We start from the raw sequence: 22321 nt of genomic DNA on the forward strand, positions 1-22321 counted from the left end.
TTTGCGCCGGACGGCTCGTTCGGCCCAAAAAGAACTTTTGGCCAGCTTGGGGGGGCCTCCTGACCCCCTCAAGCTGGCCAAAAGTTCTTTTTGGGCCGAACGAGCCGTCCGGCGCGAACTTGCCGGGAATCACGTGACGTCGCGTCTGAGTGACGCGGCGCCACGTGATTCCCGGCGAGTTCGCGCCGGACGGCTCGTTCGGCCCAAAAAGAACTTTTGGCCAGCTTGGGGGGGTCAGGAGGCCCCCCCAAGCTGGCCAAAAGTTCTTTTTGGGCCGAACGAGCCGTCCGGCGCGAACGAGCCGGGAATCACGTGACGCCGGCGTCACTCGACGTGCCGCCGACGTCACATGCTTCTCGCCAAGGATTGCAGAAATGGCGTCCTCACTCCTCGCTCCATCACCAGGGAGTTGTGGTAAGTCGGGGGGGGGGATTAAGGGGGGTGAGGGGGTTTATATTTTTATTTTGGCTCAACAATCGCGATTTCCCACATATCGAACATATCTATGTTCGATATGTGGGAAATCCGATCGTTTATGTCGAATCAATTTTTTAAGTAAAAAAAAAATATGAGTTGCGTTTTACTAATGCGGTCAATCCGAATGCACACCCCTAGGGACACCCAGGTTTCGAGGATAGGGGTAGAACTGGTGTTCACTGTTACGGGTTAGGCCAGATTTAAACACTATAAAGCTGCAGTCTTATTTACCCAAGAAATGTTGTCAGTATTTTTTATGATATTGTAAGCAAGTGGTGAGTGTGGATGGGCCAAGATGTCTTGGCTACTCATGTTCTTATGTTTTTCACTCACTTTTTTGAGATTCAAAAACAAATACAATAGAACAGTAAAATATATTCAACATCACAGATTTTTTTTTTAATTATTATTTTATTTGTTATTTCTCTTTCACTTTTTTTGTTCGCTCATATAACTTATGCTATCTTGAATATCTCAAAAGAACTGTAAGTAGAACTGGCAGACCCCTCTGGAAAAACTCTCAGTTAGAAATTGTATTCTTTGAATGTTTCCCTACTAAGTGTTTTCTTCTGTTCATTTCAGGCTTTAGCAATATAATGTAGCACTTAGGAATAAAAATGCAGCCTAGAAGTCCAGCAGTGGAGGCCAGGATGGCAAATATCTCCACAGCCACCATGTATTTGCCTTTGGTGCTCAGGTACGCTGGGATGAAGGACACCCAAACACTGCAGAACACCAGCATGCTGAAGGTAATAAACTGGGCCTCATTGAAAGTGTCAGGTAACTTCCTTACGAAGAACGCCACAACAAAACTTAACAAAGCCAGAAACCCCATGTACCCAACCATAATGTAGAAAGCTGTTACAGATCCCTCACTACACTTTAATATAATTTTCCCTGTTTCAGATTTTGTGTCCAACTCTGGGAATGGAGGAGACATGAGGAGCCACACAGTGCATATCAGGACTTCACCCACTGAACACAGAAGAACAAGATAGAGGGATATTCTGGTCTTTAACCATTTCTTAAACCTGCTGCCAGGTCTCGTAGCATTGAAGACCATAGCAACTGTGAGGGTTTTAGCCAATATAGAAGAAATAGAAACAGCAAATATAATCCCAAATGCAGGTTGTCGTAGCAGACAGGTCACCTTTAGAGGGCGACCAATGAATGACAAGTTGCAGAGGAAGGACATCATTAGGGACATGAGCAGGATGAAGCTGAGATCACGATTATTTGCTTTCACTAAGGCTGTATCTTTATGTTTCATAAAAATTCCCATCACTCCAGCAGTTACCATAGAAAAGAAAATAGCAACAGATGCTAAAGCCAGACCCAAAGGGTCCTCATAGGAAAGGAAGTCAATGGCTCTTGGGATGCATCGATTTCTCTCCTGATTTGACCATTGATCTTCTGGGCAGGGCTCACAGTTTTCCATATCTATCAAGGAATCAAGAAAACAAATATTTAAGGACTTTTGCTTGTATGTTAGAATCATTTGTTTCATTTCACACTGCACATGTTAGTTTTCCGATTGCAACATATAAGGGATCTGTATTGGGATCCTTAGGGGCGGATTTTAAAAGCCCTGCGCGTGTAAATCCTTCCGGATTTAAGCGCGCATGGCCCTCGCGTGCCAGTGCGCCTATTTTGCATAGGCCACCGGCGCGCGTAAAGCCCCGGGATGCGCGTAAGTCCAGGGGCTTTTGAAAAGGGGCGGGAGGGGGCGTGTCCGGGGGCGTTCCCGAAATACGCGGCGTTTCAAGGGCGTGCTGCAGCTTTTCGGGGGCCGGCCCGGGGGCATGGTCGACGGCTCCGGACCAGCCCCCGGGACCGGAGGACGGAGAGGGGCTGCCGGCCGGCGCACGCAAAGTTAGGCCTGCTTTCAGCAGGCCTAACTTTGCCGACAAAGGTAGGGGGGGTTAGATAGGGCCGGGGGGGTGGGTTAGGTAGGGGAAGGGAGGGGAAGGTGGGGGGAGGGCGAAAGAAAGTTCCCTCCGAGGCCGCTCCGAAATCGGAGCGGCCTCGGAGGGAACAGGCAGCGCCGCTGGTCTTGGTGCGCGCAGGTTGCACAAATGTGCACCCCCTTGCGCGCGCCGACACAGGATTTTATAAGATATGCGCGGCTACGCGCATATCTTATAAAACCCAGCGTACTTTTGTTCGCGCCTGGTGCGCGAACAAAAGTATGCGATCGCGTATTTTTTAAAGATCTACCCCTTACTTTTCAATATATTTATAAATGAGCTGGAAAGAATTACGACGAGTAAGGTAATCAAATTTGCAAATGACACAAAATTGTTCAGAATAGTTAAATCACAAGCAGATTGTGATAAATTGCAGGAAGACCTTGTGAGACTGGAAAATTGGGCATCCAAATGGCAGATGAAATTTAATGTGGATAAGTGCAAGGTGATGTATATAAGGAAAAATAGCCCATGCTATAATTACGCAATGTTAGGTTCCATATTAGGTGCTACCACCCAAAAAAGAGATCTAGACGTCATAGTGGATAACACATTGAAACCATCGGTTCAGTGTGCTGCGGCAGTCAAAAAAGCAAACAGAATGTTGGGAATTATTAGAAAGGGAATGGTGAATAAAATGGAAAATGTCATAATGCCTCTGTATCGCTCCATGGTGAGACCGCACCTTGAATACTGTGTACAATTCTGGTCACCGCATCTCAAAAAATATATAATTGCGATGGAGAAGGTACAGAGAAGGGTGACCAAAATGATAAGGGGAATGGAACAGCTCCCCTATGAGGAAAGACTAAAGAGGTTAGGACTTTTCAGCTTGGAGAAGAGACAGCTAAGGGGGAATATGTTAGAGGTGTTTAAAATTATAAGAGGTCTAGAACGGTTAAATTTGAATCAGTTATTTACTCTTTCAGGTAATAGAAAGACTAGGGGGAACTCCATGATGTTACCATGGGGCACATTTAAAACTAATCGGAGAAAGTTCTTTTTCACTCAATGCACAATTAAACTCTGGAATTTGTTGCCAGAGGATGTGGTTAATGCAGTTAGTATAGCTGTGTTTAAAAAAGGATTGGATGAGTTCTTGGAGGAGAAGTCTATTACCTGCTATTAATTAAGATGACTTAGAAAATAGCCACTGCTATTACTAGCAAAAGTAACATGGAATAGACTTAGTTTTTAGGTACTTGCTAGGTTCTTATGGCCTGGATTGGCCAATGTTGGAATCAGGATGCTGGGCTTGATGGACCCTTGGTCTGACAAAGTATGGCATGTTCTTAAGTTCTTATGTTCTTAATCATGTGGAAATATTTCCAGCACCACCTTTTCTGTAAATTTTCTTTTTGCTCAAAGTTCAGTTCTCTTTCCGCATTTGCTACAGTAAAATATATTGCCTCTAGGGATGTGCAGAAGGAAAAAATTTGTTTCATTTTGTATTTTCATTTCGTTGGGACCCCAATTCCTTTCATTAGTTTCATAGGGGAAAAAAACATTTTGTTTATTAGTTTCATTTGTTTTTCATTTGTCATTAAAGTCAATGGGAGAAGTATTTACAGCCTATTTTGGCTGGAGAATTGGGGTTTTCTTATCAATTCGGATGAAACTTCTGGGGAGCAATCATCAGAAGGGGAAAAGAGTTCCAGGGTACTTACACTGTGGCAAAGTGGCACCAAAGTGGCATGAATACCTAAGGCACTGTAAACGGACAAAGGGGTACCAGGAGTGGCAAGTGTGCTTTAACAGATGTGCAAAGCAGCAGTGAGAGTGTCAAAAACACTTCAAAAGCTTCAAAAGAGAGCACTGATAACAGGTGCATGAACCCTCAAAGGCAGCAAGAGAGGGAAAGTGGCAAGACAAGTGGGAAGGGGGAACAGAGCAAGCAGAAAGTGGGAAGGGGGAAGGGGAACATAGCAAGCAGAGGGAACATAGCAAGCAGAAAGGGTGAACATAGTGTGATGAGTTGAGCCAGAGCGGAGTCTCTGTGCTGTAGAGCTCTCTGTGTTTTCATGGTTACTTTGCAGAAAGGAAACTACATTTCCCAGATGCCCTGGCAGTCAGCCGCAGGAAGGGTTGGGGGCAGGGAAACACAGAGGTGGTTTCTTCCTAGGGAGGGGCACTCTATCTGACATAAAGAGAGTAGCCCTCCAAAGGGAAAGAGAGAGGAGAGCTGGAGGGAAGGCAAGTAAGATCCAAAGCCTGAGGCTGGGGGATAGTGCCCAGGCAGACCTTTTCCACTAAAAGCTAAGTCAGCTCTAACAGAAAATGGTTTTTAGAAATGCACAGCAAGGGGAGCTTGTGGCAGCGAAAATAGTTGTTTTACTTAATTAAGGCAGCTGGAGGAAAAGAGGTAATTAGGACCTGGCAGCTGGCCTAAGGAGACGTTCCTGCAGGGGGCGAGGATTCAGTACTATGTTATACTTGGGGGAATAAGAATGTACTGGGGAAAAATCCTACTTTGCCCACATGTTGTGCAGAGGAATGTATGCTAGAAACTCAGAGGGAGAAGCTTGGTTGGTAATACTTGTTGAGTGTTTTTCCTTTCTGTGGAGTTTGGTTTAATTAATAAACTTCAATACATAAGAAGCTTCTGCCTGAATGTAATATGTTGTTTTAAAGGGCTGCCAGGGAGGTGACCCTTACTCTAGTGGAGAATGAGGGAAGTGTGGTCTCAGGGGCCTAGTTGTAAGAGAGCCTTCACTTACAAATGGTGCTGACCCATAGCCTCCTTGCCTTATGGTTATCCTCTACTCCTGTCTCGCGGGAGAAACTTCAGGAAGGGATCAGCTATAAAGGACTTTGTGGAAGCAGTCCTTGATAATTAGCCCTGAGCCCGAAGTCACCGCTGAGGACCTGCCACCAGGGGCACCACCATCACCACAATAGCAAGCAGGTGGAACATAGCAAGCAGAGAGGGTGTCAGAAAAAAACACAAAGCACCGATAAAGGGACAAAGCAGCAAAGAAAGACTAGCATCAATACACTGAGGAACCAAGATAGTGGCAAGAACACCACAAGGAGTAGAGTCGTCTGGTATATGATAGCAAGGCAGAGTGGTAGAAAGTTGATAGGGGCTAGACAGGCTGGCAGAGCGGAGGTAGTCAGGTTGCTGTGGTGTTGATAAGTGAAAGACAGGCTGACAGAGCTGAGGTAGTCTGGTCCCTGTGGTTTTCATAGGGGCAAGACAGGCTGGCAGAGATGAGGTAGTCAGGTTGCTGTAGCTCTGGCTCAGCTGGATAGGCCTCGGGTGGGGGCAGGGGGCTCGCTGCTCTAGCGGAGCATGTTATAGCCCCCCCCTCCGGAAGCAGCTTTGCCCTTTCCCCTGGGGAACCCCCTCCTCTGGAACCCCCTCCCCTTTGTGAGAGGAGCAGGGTGAAGGGGAGATAGGGCCCTCTGCATGCGGCGTGACTGTCAATTGGAGCATACTGTCTACCCGACCCATCTTGAAACATGGACCAAGGAGTCTAACATGCATGCTAGGACCTAAAAGATGATGAATTATGTTGGATGGAGCCGTCGTGAATGCAGATCTTGGTGGTAGTAGCAAATATTCAAACAAGAGCCCTGGGGAGAGTTCTCTTTTCTTTGTGAAGACAGGGTGCCCTGGAATGGGTTTGCCCCCAGAGTGGGGCACGAGCCTCGGAAAGTGTGGTGAAGTGGGGAAGGTTTCTATATGAATAGCGGTTCAACATGGGTCAGTGGGTGTTAAGGGATAGGCGACACCCGGGGAGAGTTCCCTTTCTTTTTTCAGGAAAGGGCTCCCTAGAATGGGTTTGCCACGAGAGTGGGGCACGAACCTTCAAAGTGTGGTAAAGTGGAGGAGGTTTCCATGTGAACAGCTGTTCCACATGGGTCAGCGGGTACTAAGAGATAGGCTACACCCGGGAAGAGTTCCCTTTCCTTTGTGAAGGTATGTTGTGGTTTGTTCTGTCACTTCTTCCTGAACTGGTTCACTGCTAGAAGAAAATGGCATCTTTTTCATTTCTGAAAGATAATTCAACAGAGGATGCTTTTAGAGCAATAGAGACTGCCATTTGTGAAGCAAGAACTGAGCTGGAGATTATTTGTGAATACCCAGGATCTACTAACTTTACTTATGCACTTCAGCTGATGACAAAGGAACTTGAAGAGCTCTCAGAAATAAGAAAACTGTTACTCAAGTTCAAAGTTACAATATTAACCTATATTGACTTTGTACCCTACAGTGCCTCTGTTAAACTATGGGAACACAGAGGATGAACTAGAGTACAACTACCACCAGTTTTCTATAGTACTAGAAACATTAATGTTGGCACCTAAGAAAGATTTAGAGAAATGGCCCATATTATGAAGGTCATGAAAACTATTGAGCCTATGAAATATGCAAGCTCCAAGTATATTAAGTCATCTTTTTATGTTCATACATACCAAATGTTGCAAAATAGGAAAATAATATTCTGGAAAGAAGTGATAGAAATGATAGAATCATAGAAATGATGGCAGAAGAAGACCAAACGGCCCATCCAGTCTGCCCAGCAAGCTTTCACACTTATTTTTCTCATACTTATCTGTTACTCTGACCGCCGAGATCAGGGCCCTTATTGATAACCTTTTGCATAAATACATGAAACTGAAATTAGAGATACTAGAACTAAACTCAGACAGGCACAGCGTTTGGGGTCAGGTGCTTATAGTGAAGTAAGGGCTGGATTGGCAGGCACTTCAGTTGAGTTCAGGCCCTTGTAGTGACGTAAGGGCTAAACAGTGGACAGACAGGCACAGCGTTTGGGGTTAGGCCCTTGTAGTGACTTAAGGGCTGGTCAGACAGGCACAGCATTTGGGGTCAGGCCCTTGTAGTGACTTAAGGGCTGGATGGGCAGGCACATCAGTTGAGGTCAAGCTCTTATAGTGACATAAGTGCTGGACAGTGGACATACAGGCACAGCGTTTGGGGTTAGGCCCTTGTAGTGAATTAAGGGCTGGACAGACAGGTACAGTGTTTGGGGTCAGGCCCTTTTAATGACTTAAGGGCTGGATGGATAGGCACAGTGGTTGAGGTCAAGTACATGTGCTGATATTATCTGGAGCATATGAGGCAGTTGGAGCTGTTGCAAGGCTTTAAATTGCTTTTATTCATCTTGTCATTCACAGGGAAAATCTGGAAACCCAAGCAAGGGCATCTTTATTTTCAAAAACACTAGCGTTTCCATCAAATCTCGTGCCAGTCTTGAGCGATGAGGCCTCATGATATCCCCTGTCATTGAAAATACACATTCACTGGGCATACTGGTTGGTGGACATGACAGATATCGCTGAGACACTTTGGATAGGTGTGGCCAGACAGTGGACATGTATGCCCAATATGCCAGCGGATCTGTCTGCATGTCCTCTATGGGCTCTGTGAGATACCATTTCACTGACATTTTTGCTGGTGTCTTCTTTGCTTGGGTGGGCTGACAGTACTTCTTTCCATCTGCTTTCACTCTAGCCTGTGCCAGAACAGATGATTTTTTAAGGGCAACATGGCTTGGGCATACTGAAGTGGAGAAGGAAGTACTAGCTGTCACAGACAGAGTGCTCCTCCTGCTTTGGCTTGCACTACTCTCTGAAGTGCCCACTGTTTCCTCCTCTGCTTCATGCCTAATCTGTCTCTGCCTATGGCGCTCCTGTTCACGAATGTTTACTAACAGCAGGTTCTTCACAAATGTGAGACAATTGGACTGAAGAGCGAGATTCCCTTTCACACGGGGATCACAGACTGTGGTGAGCATGTATCTGTGGTCTTTTGTAAAAGGTCCTAATCTCTCTTGCACCTGCTTCTGTAAAACGTCCAGACAATCCAGCACCTCTGCTGTCATTCCCTCTTCCTGTTTAAAGCCCTCCAAATTTTCCTCCAGAAAATTAACTATAGGGATGATGTCAGCCAAGGAGGCACTTCTGGAACTCAGTTCCTCCATGGCATCCTTGAAGGGCTGCAGGATTTTTACCAGCTGACTCATGACTACCCAGTCATGATGCCCTAGGGGACTTTGCACACCTATGTCCATTTCCATAGAAAGGTCATGAAGGGGTGTCTGCTGCTCCACTAACCTCTGCATCATCATATAGGTGGAATTCTACCTGGTGCCAATGTCTTGACTGAGACGCTTGTGAGGCATCCTCAAATCAGTCTGCTTTTCACGGAGAACCTGCCCCGCCTTCACACTTTTGTGGAAGTGCTCTGCTATGTTCTTGTGTATTAACGTATGCAGGTATTCATTCTCTTGGTGCTTGGACTCCAACCCCAGAGCTGACTTCACTACCAGGTGCAGAGTGTGTGAAAAACATCGGATGTTCTCAACCCCCCGTTTGATATTGCCTTTACCATGTTTGCACCATTGTCTGTGACAAAGAACCCTGCCTCAAGATTCCTGACTCTCTGGTGCAGCTGCCAGCATCTGTCTGATGCTTGCTAGAATATTGGCTGAGGTATGGACATCATCCGTCAGGTGAGTGTGCAGTAAAGCCCAACTCCTCCCTGATACTTGTTCACTAATAGAGATGCTGCCTGCCCCTGAGTCAGCCACATCCCACCAGTGGTAAGAGTGTGCAGCTTTCATGGCAAGAGTGGTAAGAGTGTGCAGCTTTCATGGCAGTCCAGATATCACAGGTAAAATGTACACTCCCCTCTGCCTTAGCTAGCAGCACTTGTATGCGACTGCGACACTGCTTGTACAGGCTGGGGATGACCTTTCTGCTAAATGTGGTTCTGGAGGGGACTTTGTAATTTGGAACTAAGACCTGCAGCAAATGCTTGAAACCCACATTCTATACTACCTGCAAGGGCTGGTCATCAAGGGCAATCATTTCCCCTGATGCTCCTTGGTTACAACTTTTGAGGCTGCCTGCCTCCTTCCCCGGGATAGCGTTACTGAACACCACCTCATTTCCAGCATGGTGGTTTGTCGCTTCTGACACATGGCAGGGGGCTGATGGCCTGCCACCTGACCGCTAGAAGGAGCTGAGGGTGTGGGATGACTCTGCTCCTTTTCAACCACTTTATGCTGCCTGGAATAAGGGGTCCCCTTACTGGTACTGCCACCATCCCCAGATGTCAGTACTGTTGGTTGTTGCTTCTACATATGTTGCTTCATGCCAAAATTAGTTAGATGTCCCATTTGCTTGCTTCTGCTAATATCCCGGGCACAGTAATTACACTGAGCAAAATGTGGGTCCTCCCTCACTTTAAAGTGGCTCCAGATCGCATATTTTTTTTGTGATCCCTTCTCTATAGCCTTCGGGGTAGATGCTGGCACTGGAATTGAAATAGTGGGTGCACCCTGAGAAACAAATGCAGAGGCATCAGTCATACTCTGTGCCTGCGCTGACTGCTCTTCCTCCTTCTTATCATCAGTTTCATGTCTCCCCTCCACCACTAAAGTAGAGACTAAGACAGAAATAACTAATTCTCCTAAACCTTCTTTAGTTATGAAGTCTTCTATTTCTGATGAAGAGAATCCTATACAAATGATTCTTCATTGGAATCAGAAGCAAACAGTGCCTGCGCTGCATGGTCAGCACTAACTCGTGTCTGCTGTCACACTGCTGTTTTTGGGTCTCGCTCTTTTGTCTGGCATTTGTCATCCTCCCCTTCCGTCACCTCCAAAACAACAGGGTCAGAAACAGGTGGTTGTGATGCATCATCTTTAAATTTCAGTTATTTCTGGATGGAACTGCCTGCCCCTCCAGAGATTTTAGATTGGAACAGCTCCCTTTTTAACTTTAATGGGGGACTTGCACTGCCTTTTGAAGTGCCTCTTCTGCAAGTCCCAATCACTTGACAATGTGTACCTTTCCCTGACTTCATGGATTTAATGTCACTGCCTACTAGGGATTTCAATTAAAATAATTATTTCTTCATTGGTGACTGAACACCTCTGCACCAATATATGTGAGTGTGGAAAACTATACACACACACACACACACACACACACAGTGCAGTGCCTTGCTGTACACTACAACTGAGACTGCTGTATGTGCACAAAGAAATAACCCCCTTAGTAAGCTGTTAGAAGAGTCTACTTATCAGATCTTTGCAAATTCTACAATTTGTCACCACACTTTCTTTACTTGCAACTCAGAAGGGTTTGGAGGGGAACTTTGAGGGGTATCTCCAATTAATGCTTTCTCTCACAGATTTTAAGATCAAGTTCATTTTGTTCACTTAGAGAACATTTTTGGCCATTGTTGTGGGAGAGGAGACTCTTCTTCTCTGGACCAGGCCTGGAATTCTGATCATCAAATTAGCTTAGATCAGGATGACTGGCCAAAAATACGGTGCACTACACTTTCCAAAAATATTTGTATGTGATGTAAGGAGTTAATACTTTGAATTCTACACCACATATTCAGATACCTTGGTTGGTACTCAAGATTTAGTAACTTCAGTCCTTTATGTGGGAGAGGGTGTGGGACAGTCGGTTCCTCTCTTCAAATGTGGTGGGAATGTCAGCGAGTTCATGATTTTTAGTGTTTGTTTGAGGATGAATGTATTACTTTCACAGGGTGGCTTTTAAATTCTCATTATCTTTCTGTATTTTGGGTCTCTGGGATTTTAGAAACTTTCCTGTTAAACAGCAGAAGTTGCTTTTTCATCTAATGATTACTGCTAGATTTACAGTTGTACATTTTTGGACTTTTTGTACAGACAAGTGATAGAAATAGTGACATTGGAACGTATTACTGGGGTCCTTCAGAAGAAGCAGGATCAGTACGATAGGTTGTGGTAGCATTACTGGGCTTGAAGGGGAAACGTTATAGCACTTTATATATTGGGAGGCCACTTTACCATTTTTGGTATTGTGGGGTTCTTTTCCCTCTGCTTCTGATCTAAGCCTGAAACTGTTATTAAGCTTGGATTGAAATCCCAAAGTTAGAGTGAAAGTTCAGATGTATTGCTTCTTCCACTGACTTCAGCCAACTTGGATGGAAATTCAAATCCCATAGTTTGTGCAGCTAAGTCAGAACTTAAGTGAACAAGCAACTTCAGTGCTTATTGACCTCCATATTAATAGCAAACAATGATTTGTATAATTAAACAATTAAGATTAGCAAAAATCTACCTTATAAATGGGCTCTGACCGACGGCCCGCAAATGCGCAGTAGAGAGCAGCTCTACCGCGCATGTGCGGGCGAGCACGTCGGTCAGAGCCGTGCGTGCCCGAAAAAGAAAAATGGCGGTGGGGCCGCAGGAGCGGCGGCGGCCGCGAAGCAGGAGTGGGAGGAGCAGGAGCGGCGGCAGCCGCGATGACGAGCAGGAGTGGGAGGAGAAGCAGCGGCGCCGCGCGCGCGAGTGACAGCCCCCCGAGATCTGCCGGCAGGAGCGGGAGGAGAAGCAGCGGCGCCGCGCGCGCGAGTGACAGCCCCTCGAGATCTGCCGGCAGGAGTGGGAGGAGAAGTAGGGGCGCCGCGCGCGCGGGAGGGACACCCCCCCCCCCCCCGAGATCTGCCGGTTGTGGATGATCTTAAAGGGGAGGGGATTGAGAGAGGGGGAGTGACTGAGGAGAGGGAGGGGAAGGTGAGGGGGGGGAGGTGTGAGAGAGGGAGGTGAGAAAGAGGGGGAGGGAGGTGTGAGAGAGGGGGGTGAGAGAGGGAGGGAAGGGGAGGGGGTGAGAGAGGGAGGGAAGGGGAGGGGGTGAGAGGGAAGGTGGGAAGGGGAGGGGTGAGAGGGAGGGAGGGAAGGTGGGAAGGTGAGGGGGTGAGAGAGAGGGAGGGAGGGAAGGTGAGGGAGGGAAGGTGAGGGAGGGAGGGAAGGTGAGGGGGGTGAGGGAGGGAGGGAAGGTGAGGGGGTGAGAGGGAGGGAGGGAAGGTGAGAGAGAGGGAAGTGAGAGGGAGGGGGGGAGAGAGTGAAGGAGGAGGGAGAATGAGGGGGAGGGAGGGGGGAGGAAACGGACCGAGCCCGTTGTTACGGGCTTAACGGCTAGTATTTAAATAAAATGCACTGTGCTTGACAGCTGTCTAAGATCCTCCCCTTCATCTCTTTACTTTCATTCATGCTGCCTGACCCACAAACTATTCTTCATTTTACTCACCCATGTTGTTGGTGATTTCTCCTTCAGGACATGGCACACAGTCATAGCAGCAGAGGGGTTTTCCTTCCTTAGAGACTTTCCTGTATCCAGGAGTGCAGCTCTCACTGCACACAGAGCGAGGAGTCTGAGGTGTGATATAAATCAAAGGAAATGATAAGATGTGAGATTGTGTGATATTTTAATGGTCCCTGTGTAGTCTTTACTTTTTATATGGGCTGATGCAAAAAAATGCACTTTAAGCAGGCACTGAGTGTTGGGCACATGCTTTCCTAATGAGCACACAGGCATGACTCCTGGGGGCACCATTCAATATTAAAATTAGGGGCTGCACTGTGAAGGAGGTGCTAGGGTCAATTGCATGCTCCTAGCACCTCCCTGGCAGTGGGGCAACCAGGAGAGGTCGGCAGTATTTTCTGCTTTACTGTACAACTTTTTGGGATGCTCAGAAATTAATTCCAGCTCTGGGCAAGCATTAATTTCTGAGCATAAAAATGTGCAGATTGGACGCACATTTTTTATTTTGCATGTGGAGTGATTAACTAATAACTTCATCAACATGCATTTGCATGTTATGAGCGCTATTAGTTTCACAGTGCTTTGAAAACACGTTGTGGATGCGCTAATCCCCTTATAGCGTAAGTGGCTGTGGATTCATAATCAAAACACGTGTTGGACCGTGGGATAAACAGTGCAATCGGCCCCTTTGTTTTTATGATATTGAGTGTCAGTATTTATCTGTGACCTTTTAAATTTCATTTTAATGTATTTACAAACTGGATTAAATAGAAAAATCTTTTTGAAGAATTAAATAAAAATGTTTTCTCTATGTTATTCATGAATTGTTCCATACAAATGTTTCTTTGTTATAGGTACTGTAAATGTATGCATACCTCTTTTGTTTCTTTTATATTCAATCCCTACCATGTATTCTGCAGCCTCACTGGTACTTTGGACCCACTAGGACACAAAGATTTAGTTCAAGCTGTGTGCTTTACTCGTGCCAAGTCTTCAAAAGGGAATTGTGTCCATCTCATCCAGCTTGCCCCTGTCCAACTCCATCTGCTCTCATTTCCCTAATATGGAAAGCTCCACACACTGTCGGCCCGGTTTTAAATGGCCCGCATGCATAAAAATGAGGGGTTATGCACGCGGCCGGGCCATGCATGGGCCACATGCATTTTAGAACAGGCCCGGCCACGTACATAAAGGAAAATTAGTTTCTTACCTGATAATTTTCGTTCCTGTAGTACCAAGGATCAGTCCAGACTGCTGGGTTATGCCTCCCCTCTAGCAGATGGAGTCAGAAAAAAGCTGAAACGCACCCCCCAGATATACTGGCGTGCCACCTGCAGTCCCTCAGTATATTCGATATCAAAGCAGAAGGACTCAATGACCACCTCCGCCAACACTTTTTTTTTTTTTTTAAACAACCACTGACCAGATCAACTCCTTTGAACGACAGACAAAAGAGAAAACACAGTAACTCTCTAAACACAGAAATTTCCTGTACCGAATAGAATGCAAGACCAATAACTTACCGTGTACAGTGTGTAAACTGTTGTAGACAAAAAACCTGTAAGAGCATAATAACCACGAGCGGGCTCTCCGCAAAACAGACTTGGGCGGGCATCTGGACTGATCCTTGGTACTACAGGAACGAAAATTATCAGGTAAGAAACTAATTTTCCTTTCCCTGTATGTACCAGGATCAGTCCAGACTGCTGGGATGTACCCGAGCCGCCTTAAATGGGGTAGGACCCCGAGAGTCCCACTCGAATGACACTGCTCCCAAAAGACTCGGATGATGGACCACGCACATCCAGGCGATAGTGTCTCGCAAAAGTATGCAAGGATTTCCAAGTGGCCGCCCTGCAAATCTCCTGTGAAGACACAAACTGGCTTTCAGCCCACAAAGTTGCCTGAGAGCGAAGAGAGTGAGCCTTCAGACCATCAGGAACAGCCTTACCACATCCAATGTATGTGGAAGCGATGTCCTCCTTTAACCATTGAGCAATCGTCGTCTTGGATGCCTGAAGACCCTTCTTGGGACCATTCCACAAGACGAACAAATGATCTGATCTCCGAAAAACATTAGTCACCTCCAAATACCTGAGGAGCACCTGCCGGACATCCAAACGCTTTAAGTCCCGACCTTGAGTAGACCGAAGCTCCTCTTACAAAAAGGAAGGCAACTCCACCGTCTGATTCACATGAAAGGCCGAAACTACCTTGGGCAAGAAGGAAGGAACTGTACGCAATGAAACTCCCGACTCCGAGATCCGCAGGAACGGTTCCCTACAAGAAAGAGCCTGCAATTCTGAGACTCGCCGAGCGGAAGCAATGGCCACTAGAAACACCATTTTGAGAGTTAAGTCCTTCAACGAGGACAACTTAAGGGGCTCAAACGGTACCGCGCAGAGACCACGTAGAACCAGGTTCAAGTTCCAGGAAGGACATGGCCGCCTCAATGGAGGGTGCAAATTCCTAACCCCCCCGCAAAAGACGAGCAACATCCGGGTGTCTGGCGAGAGAGAATCCTTCGACCTTACCTTTCAAGCACCCCAGAGCTGCTACCTGAACCCTAAGGGAACTGTAGGCCAAACCTTTCTTCAAACCCTCCTGCAGAAAAGTGAGGATATGCATCACAGAAGACCGCCGTGGCGATATCTTCAGGGCACCACACCAAGCATCAAACACCTTCCACACCCTCGCATAAGCGAGCGTGGTCGAAGATCTACGCGCACGCAGGAAAGTGGCAATGACCGTGTCCGGATACCCTTTTTGTCTTAACTGCCTCTGCTCATAAGCCAAGCCGCCAGACAAAAGCGATGCGCCAGATCGAAAAATACCGGACCCTGCTGAAGAAGATTCAGAAGATGACCTAATCGCAACGGACCGTCCACGGCCAGATTGACAAGATCCGCGAACCTCGGACGCCGTGGCCACTCTGGAGCCACGAGAATCACTAGCCCCCGATGGGATTCTATGCGCCTCAACACATTTCTCACCAGGGTCCACGGAGGAAACACATAGAGGAGGACGTGAAGAGGCCACGGCAGCACCAGCGCATCCACGCCCTCTGAGCCATGCTCTCGCCTTCGGCTGAAGAACCGCGTGGCCTTTGCACTTAACCGAGTCGCCATCAAATCCAGGTGCGGGACTCCCCAACGCTGGGTGATGAGATACATCGCTTCGGCCGATAGCTCCCACTCCCCTGGATCCAGGAGTTGGCGACTGAGGTAATCCGCCTGTACGTTGTCCACGCCTGCAATATGGGTGGCCGCGATGCGTGACAAATGACGTTCCGCCCAGGCCATCAATACCGAAGCTTCGTCCGCCACCGGACAACTTTTTGTGCCTCCTTGCCGATTGATATACGCCACTGTGGTCGCATTGTCTGACAGAATTCTCACCGCTCATCCGCGTAGCATCGGGAGGAGGAGCCACAAGGCCAGCCGCACCGCCCTGGTCTCCAGCTGATTGATGGACCATGTGGCTTGTTGGGCCAACCACGTCCCCTGCACTGCTCTGGACTGGCAAACTGCCCCCCCAGCCAGAGAGGCTGGCATCCGTGGTGACCACTATCCACAATGGAGGCTCTGGTCCACCTCCTGCAGAAGGTGGTCCGGGATTAGCCACCAAGCAAGACTGGAACGGGCTGGCTCCATTAATGGTAACTCCATGCCGTAATCCTCGGACCTGTGGTCCCAACGAGAGAGAAGCGCTCTCTGTAAAGGCCGCATATGCGCAAAAGCCCACGGAACCATCTCCAGAGTAGAAACCATATGACCAATGACCTGTAAATAGTCCCAGGCCGTAGGAACTGGGATCTCCATCAGGTGCCACACCTGCGACATCAGATTGACCATACGTTGATGTGGTAAAAACACCTTGCCCATCAAGGTGTCGAATCGGGCCCCCAAGAATTCCAACTGTTGTGTCGGCTCCAGCCGGCTCTTCGCAAAGTTGACTACCCAACCTAATGCCTGCAATTGCTGTACCACCAGCCGAACCGCCCGCGTGAACGATGCTTCTGACTTCGCCCGGATGAGCCAATCGTGGAGATAAGGATGGACCAGAATTCCTTGACGGTGCAGGAAGGCTGCCACGACCACGAGAACCTTGGTGAACACCCTCGGAGCAGTTGCTAAGCCGAACGGCAGGGCACACAACTGGTAATGTTTCCCTAACACCATGAATCTCAGGTACCTCTGATGATGCTCCCTGATTCCAATGTGCAGATACGCCTCGGTCAGATCCAAAGAAGCCAAACATTCTCCCTTGTGGACAGCCGCAATAACAGACCGTAGCGTCTCCATGCGAAAGCGAGGAACGCGTAACACCTTGTTTACGACCTTTAAATCCAAGATGGGCCTGAACGTGCCCTCCTTCTTCGGAACCACGAAGTAAATGGAGTACCGGCCAGTCTTGCGCTCGGCCGGTGGAACCGGCAACACCGCCCCCAGAGATCTCAAACGGTCCAAAGTCTGGGTGATAACGAGCTGCTTCTCTGGAGGACCGCAAGGTGACATCATAAAAAGATCCCGGAGGGGACGAGCAAAATCCAACTCGTAACCGTGGCAGATGACATCGAGAACCCATTGATCTGAGGTTATCTTGACCCATTCCTCCCAAAACCGGGACAACTGACCCCCTATGCACGGAAGAGAGGAATGGGCCTGCGCGCCTTCATTGCGAAGTCTTGTTAGGAACAAATCCTTGCGAGGGTCTGGAACGTTGCAGCCGTCTGCCGCAAATAGTAGAGGACCAGGATTGGGCCCGTGTCGCTGGCTGTCTTTGGGAAAAGGAACCACCTCTCCCCATGCGGAACCGTCGCTGACCCTGAAAACGCGCCCTAGAGTTCCCGAAGGGCTGAGGCTGACGGGGCTTATCCTCTGGCAACTTATACACCTTGATATCTCCTAGGTCCTTAATGAGCTGATCCAGCTCCTCCCCAAACAATACCTTACCTTTGAAGGGAAAAGAACCTAAACGTGCCTTAGAGGATGCATCCGCTGACCAACGACGGAGCCAGAGTAGCCGCCTGGCTGAGACCGCAGACGACATGATCCGCGCCGAGGTCCGCAGCAGGTCATACAAAGCGTCCGCTGTATAGGCGACCGCAGCCTCCACGCAGTTGGCCTGCTCCGCCTCACCAGGAGGAAGATCCTGCGATGTATGTAATTGCTGGACCCAGCGCAAATTTGCCCTCTGCACGAGGCTGCTACAAGCCGCTGCCCGGACCCCTAATGCCGCAACCTCAAAGATGCACTTCAATAAAACTTCCAATTTCCTATCTTGGACATCCTTCAATGCAATGCCCCCCCCCCGAGACAGGAATGGTAGTGTGCTTTACCACGGCCGTAACCGCTGAATCCACTGACGGGTTCTTGAGGAGCTCCAAGGTTTCCGCCGGTAGGGGGTACAGCCTATCCATAGCCCTGCTAACCCGCAAATATGCTTCAGGGAGATCCCATTCCTTAGACACGATCTGAAAAATCTTATGATGGAATGGAAAAGTTTGTGGGGGGGCCCCGCAGGCCCCGCAGGCCCGCCATGGCCACATCCCCCATGGACGTGTCAGTTCCTGATGCGGGGCCGCGATTTCCAATTCCTTCAACACATGAAGGATTAAAAAGCTTAACTCCTCTTTACTAAAAAGTCTAAGCACCTGGGGATCATCTCCTTCCACATTCCCCTGCCCGGCAGTGCCATCCAACCCGGGTGTCTCCGGGGGATCTGGGCGAAATCTGGCACCTCCGGACCTTCAGCCCCCCCCCTGTGAGCCCTTCCCAAATTTTCACCGGCCCTGGGGACCTTTGGTGGAGGTGGCCCATCTACCTCCATACCCGCTTCAGCCTCTAAAAAGGCTTTGTGCATTAAAAGCACAAACCGGGAAGAAAAAGGGGTCACTGACCTTTTCAAGCTGTCTGCCGCGGGCCGGGAGGGAGGGGGGGGTCGGTGCGCCTCCGAATCGGGCGTGCTCCGAGGAGATAAGGTAGGCAGTGAAGGAGGAGGGGAGGAATCCTCCTCCGACGCAGATTCCCTTGCCTGCCGCGTGTTCAAGATGGCCGCCGCCCCCCCCCCCCCCCCCGAAGGCAGGAGGCGGGGCCGAAGATTGGGAGACTCGACCTCCTTTCTGCCGTGCTGCACCGGGGAGAGAAGATCTGCTGTGGGCCGCGCTCGGCCACCGAGAGGGTCCCTCACCCCCGGGAAGACTTCGAGAGCAGAGACCCTCTAGGGAGAGTCGCGCCCCCGCCTCCCCACAGGCCATGCAGGCCGAAGAACGCGGCATGCCGACGCGGGAAACCAAGAGCAACTGCCATCAAAAGGAAAAAAGCGCACCAAAAAGGTAAGCAGTGCATCGCCGGGTGACCCAGCCACCCCCTCCGGAGTCCCGGGACCTAGTAATGGCAGGCCGGGCTGAAATAAAGAGGCTCACTGCCTGCCACCAACAGGACTTAAGCAGCCGTTCTTTTTTTTTTTTTTTTTCAAGAAGAAACAAAGTTTAGCAGCCCCCTTCAGAAGACCTTCTGGAATAGTACATGTGGGGGGGGGGGGGGGGGGGGAGGGTGACCGGCCCACCGGTAAGCTCTCCCCCTGTCCCCTGGGACTATACTAGCTCCAGGAAATCGAGAGAGGGCAATGCCCTACAAGCCTGCCCTGAGAAGTGTGACCTCGCTGCGCAACAAAGCACCCAAACAAGACTAAACTCCCTTAACTAACCTTAATAATAGTTTTTGGGTTTTTTTTCAAACTAGACAGACCAAGAAAGGAAGGGAGAACGAATTGATCTAGTCAGGGTAATATAGATTAAACAAAACCTGGATCAGTAATGTAGAAACCAAGAGATCAGGACCGCAGGTTATGCCTCTCAATCTGCTAGAGTCAGAGGAAATACTGAGGGACTGCAGGTGGCACGCCAGTATATCTGGGGGATGAGTTTCAGCTTTTCTCTGACTCCATCTGCTGGAGGGGAGGCATAACTCAGCAGTCTGGACTGATCCTGGTACGTACAGGGAACCCCTGTTATGTGCACAAGAGTCAGGCCTCGGCACACGGGTGGTCCAGGGGGCGGGGCAGGGCTGGAGGTGGCCGGAACAGCAGCCATTTGCCACTGTGCCGGGGGATTGCACGCCGGTAAGGTGCCGGCATGCACAATTTGCTACTGCTCCTTTGGTTAATTTAAAAAAATTGCAGAACCTAGGATAGGGAGGTTACATTAGGGGGTAAATTGGAGCAGACTGGGAGGGAACTGGGGAAGGCAGAGATGCATTGCCGTGCGACTTTTGCTAAAGTGTGCCCACCCTTGACATGCCGCCCCCAATTTTATAACACGCGTCCATGTGTGCACGCCGGGTAGCGCATGTACATGGACACGCACACATTTTTTTTAATTTAATCTACCCCTGTTCTTTAACCCATAGTGGGGGAAGAGTCATTTTGAAAGATGTTTTTCTACGTCAGTAAACAGTTCTTTACCCATGGAAATCCCTCTAAAATCATTTAGGATAGGAATGATCTTGAAGTCTCTTTTACGCATGACATGAATCATTAGGACATCATGTCATAAACGTGCTCCTACATATTCCTCATCTAGAGGGAATTTTGGTTGACTAAAATGAGGGAGGGGGGATGGGGATTAAGGGTTTACTAGTTGGGTTATTTCTCTCACTCAATATTACAGGGTACGACAGTTTGAAGCTTGCTAACACATGTCAGATAGACAGAAGTCATTTCCTGAGAGACCTTTCTTTGATATTACCAGTCCCAAATCATGATGCTGCAGACTTAGGCTGGGGATCCTGCAGCTACTCAGTAACAATGAGCGGACATACAAAGTTAATGTTCGGCCATTTCTCATAGATCTCTAAGATTAGCTAGTTTAAATATAAATGGTCTGGGAAACCCAATCAAACGCACAAATGTGCTCTCCTTTCTAAAAAGATCAAAAATTCATATTGCCTGTTTACAGGAAACACATCTCACTGCTTCCGAAAGCAGGAAATTACAAAAAGACTGGGTGGGGGCTGCTTATTACTCGCCTGCCATTGGAAAAAAAGCAGGGGTAGCTGTGCTTGTACATAAGAGTGTTTCCTTTCAATTAATGTCTGAAATGTCGGATTCTGAAGGCAGATACGTTATCCTCATAGGTAAAATAAATGGAAGGGAGATAACCATTTGTAACATATATGGCCCAAACATACCAGATACAAAGTTTTTCTCATCCATTACAAATATGCTGATAACACATGGAAAAGGGGGCATATTCCTAATGGGAGACTTTAATAGTGTGCATGATCCGGTACTAGACCGCTCAGCCCCTCTGGGAAAACTAGCTCAGAAGCTCCAGAAAATGAGTATTAGCCAGATCTGTCAAGACTTGCAACTACTGGACTATTGGAGAACCCTCAATAGTTATATTTATTTCAAATGCTTTATTTATATAAATATAAATATAAATATATAATATAAATATAAATATAATATAATATAAATATAAATATAAATATAAATATAAATGGTTATATTTATTTCAAATGCTTCCAATTTGGCTAAAGAATAGAGATCTGGGCTCCATATATAAAATTTTGAAAAAATTGTTAAATTTTGAACTTATGTACACTGTTCCAAGTTTCATAACCTTGTTCTATGTAATGCCTTTTGGCAATTTTCATGTTCTGTTTCAATGTAAACCGATGTGATCTTTATTTCATATAGGAACACCGGTATATAAAAATCTAAAAATAAATAAATAAATAAAATAAATAGTGATGCACATGATTATACACATGTTTCCAAAGCGCATGGCACTTTATCCAGGATAGATTACATTTTGGGTTCTACAAATCTTTTTTATCGGATATCATCAGCAGAGATAGGGCCCATTGGAGTATCGGATCATGCGTTAATTTGGGTAGATTTCCAATTGGAAAATAAGTTACCACCACATTCTTGGTGGCGGTTTCCAGCATATTTGAAAGAGGATGTTCCCTTTCAACAATTTTTGCACAATAAATGGGAACAATATCAAATTCATAACGACCAACATAAACAGGATGCGAGCTTATTCTGGGAAACCGGAAAAGCGGTCATGAGAGGAGAAATAATATCATATGTGTGAAGTAGGAATAAACTAATACATGAGAAGATCATATCTCTGGAGGTGAAGCTCAAAAAGGCCAAGAATGAAATCATAAAAAACCCAACCAAGGCCAACTTTAACCAATATTATGCCACATTAAGCTCTCTGCAATCATATTTACATCAGAAATCCTTAAAAGCCTTTCATTATAAGGAACACACATATTTTCGGTTCGGGAACAAGTCAGGTAGATTACTGGCGAAATTGGTGAAGCTCCGGCATAGTGAAACATATATAGACAGACTAAATGCACCACAAGGTACATGGGCAGTTCAGGGGAGGGACATCTGTGAGGTGTTGAAAGGTTTTTACGAAAATTTGTATACGGAGGATAGAATAGGAGGTAGTGAGGAGGAAGCATCTTTTTTAAGAACCTCAATATTCCTCAGATTACTCTAGTACAATTGGAGTTTCTGAACTCTCCTATCTCGGACACTGAAATTCAAACAGCTATTAAGACATGTAAAACAGGTAAATCACCAGGCCCGGATGGGTTTACTTATGACTATTATAAAATACTAGGAGATACAATTACTGAGGCACTCGGCTCATTTTATCAAGGAGCCCTAGATAAAAAACAATTTTTATCACAATTTAATCAAGCCTATATTACTATATTACCCAAGCCAGGAAAATATCTTACCCTACCGGCGTCTTACAGGCCAATTTC

The 22321-nt window shown here is 47.4% G+C and overlaps 1 protein-coding gene across 1 annotated transcript in view; it reads right to left on the minus strand.

Moving 5' to 3' along the window:
- Positions 1 to 932: 932 nt before the first annotated feature.
- LOC115077767 (vomeronasal type-2 receptor 26-like) overlaps positions 933 to 22321 on the minus strand; it is a 44534-nt gene continuing 23145 nt past the window's right edge. The window contains exons 3-4 of the mRNA XM_029580052.1: positions 12507 to 12630; positions 933 to 1917 (exon numbers count right to left, since the gene is read on the minus strand). Of these exons, the coding sequence (XP_029435912.1) occupies positions 998 to 1917; positions 12507 to 12630 (1044 nt within the window). The 3' untranslated portion in view covers positions 933 to 997. The remainder of the gene's footprint in view (positions 1918 to 12506; positions 12631 to 22321) is intronic.

The sequence above is a fragment of the Rhinatrema bivittatum genome, chromosome 16 (assembly GCF_901001135.1).
Source record: "Rhinatrema bivittatum chromosome 16, aRhiBiv1.1, whole genome shotgun sequence".
NCBI classification, from domain to species: Eukaryota; Metazoa; Chordata; class Amphibia; order Gymnophiona; family Rhinatrematidae; genus Rhinatrema; species Rhinatrema bivittatum.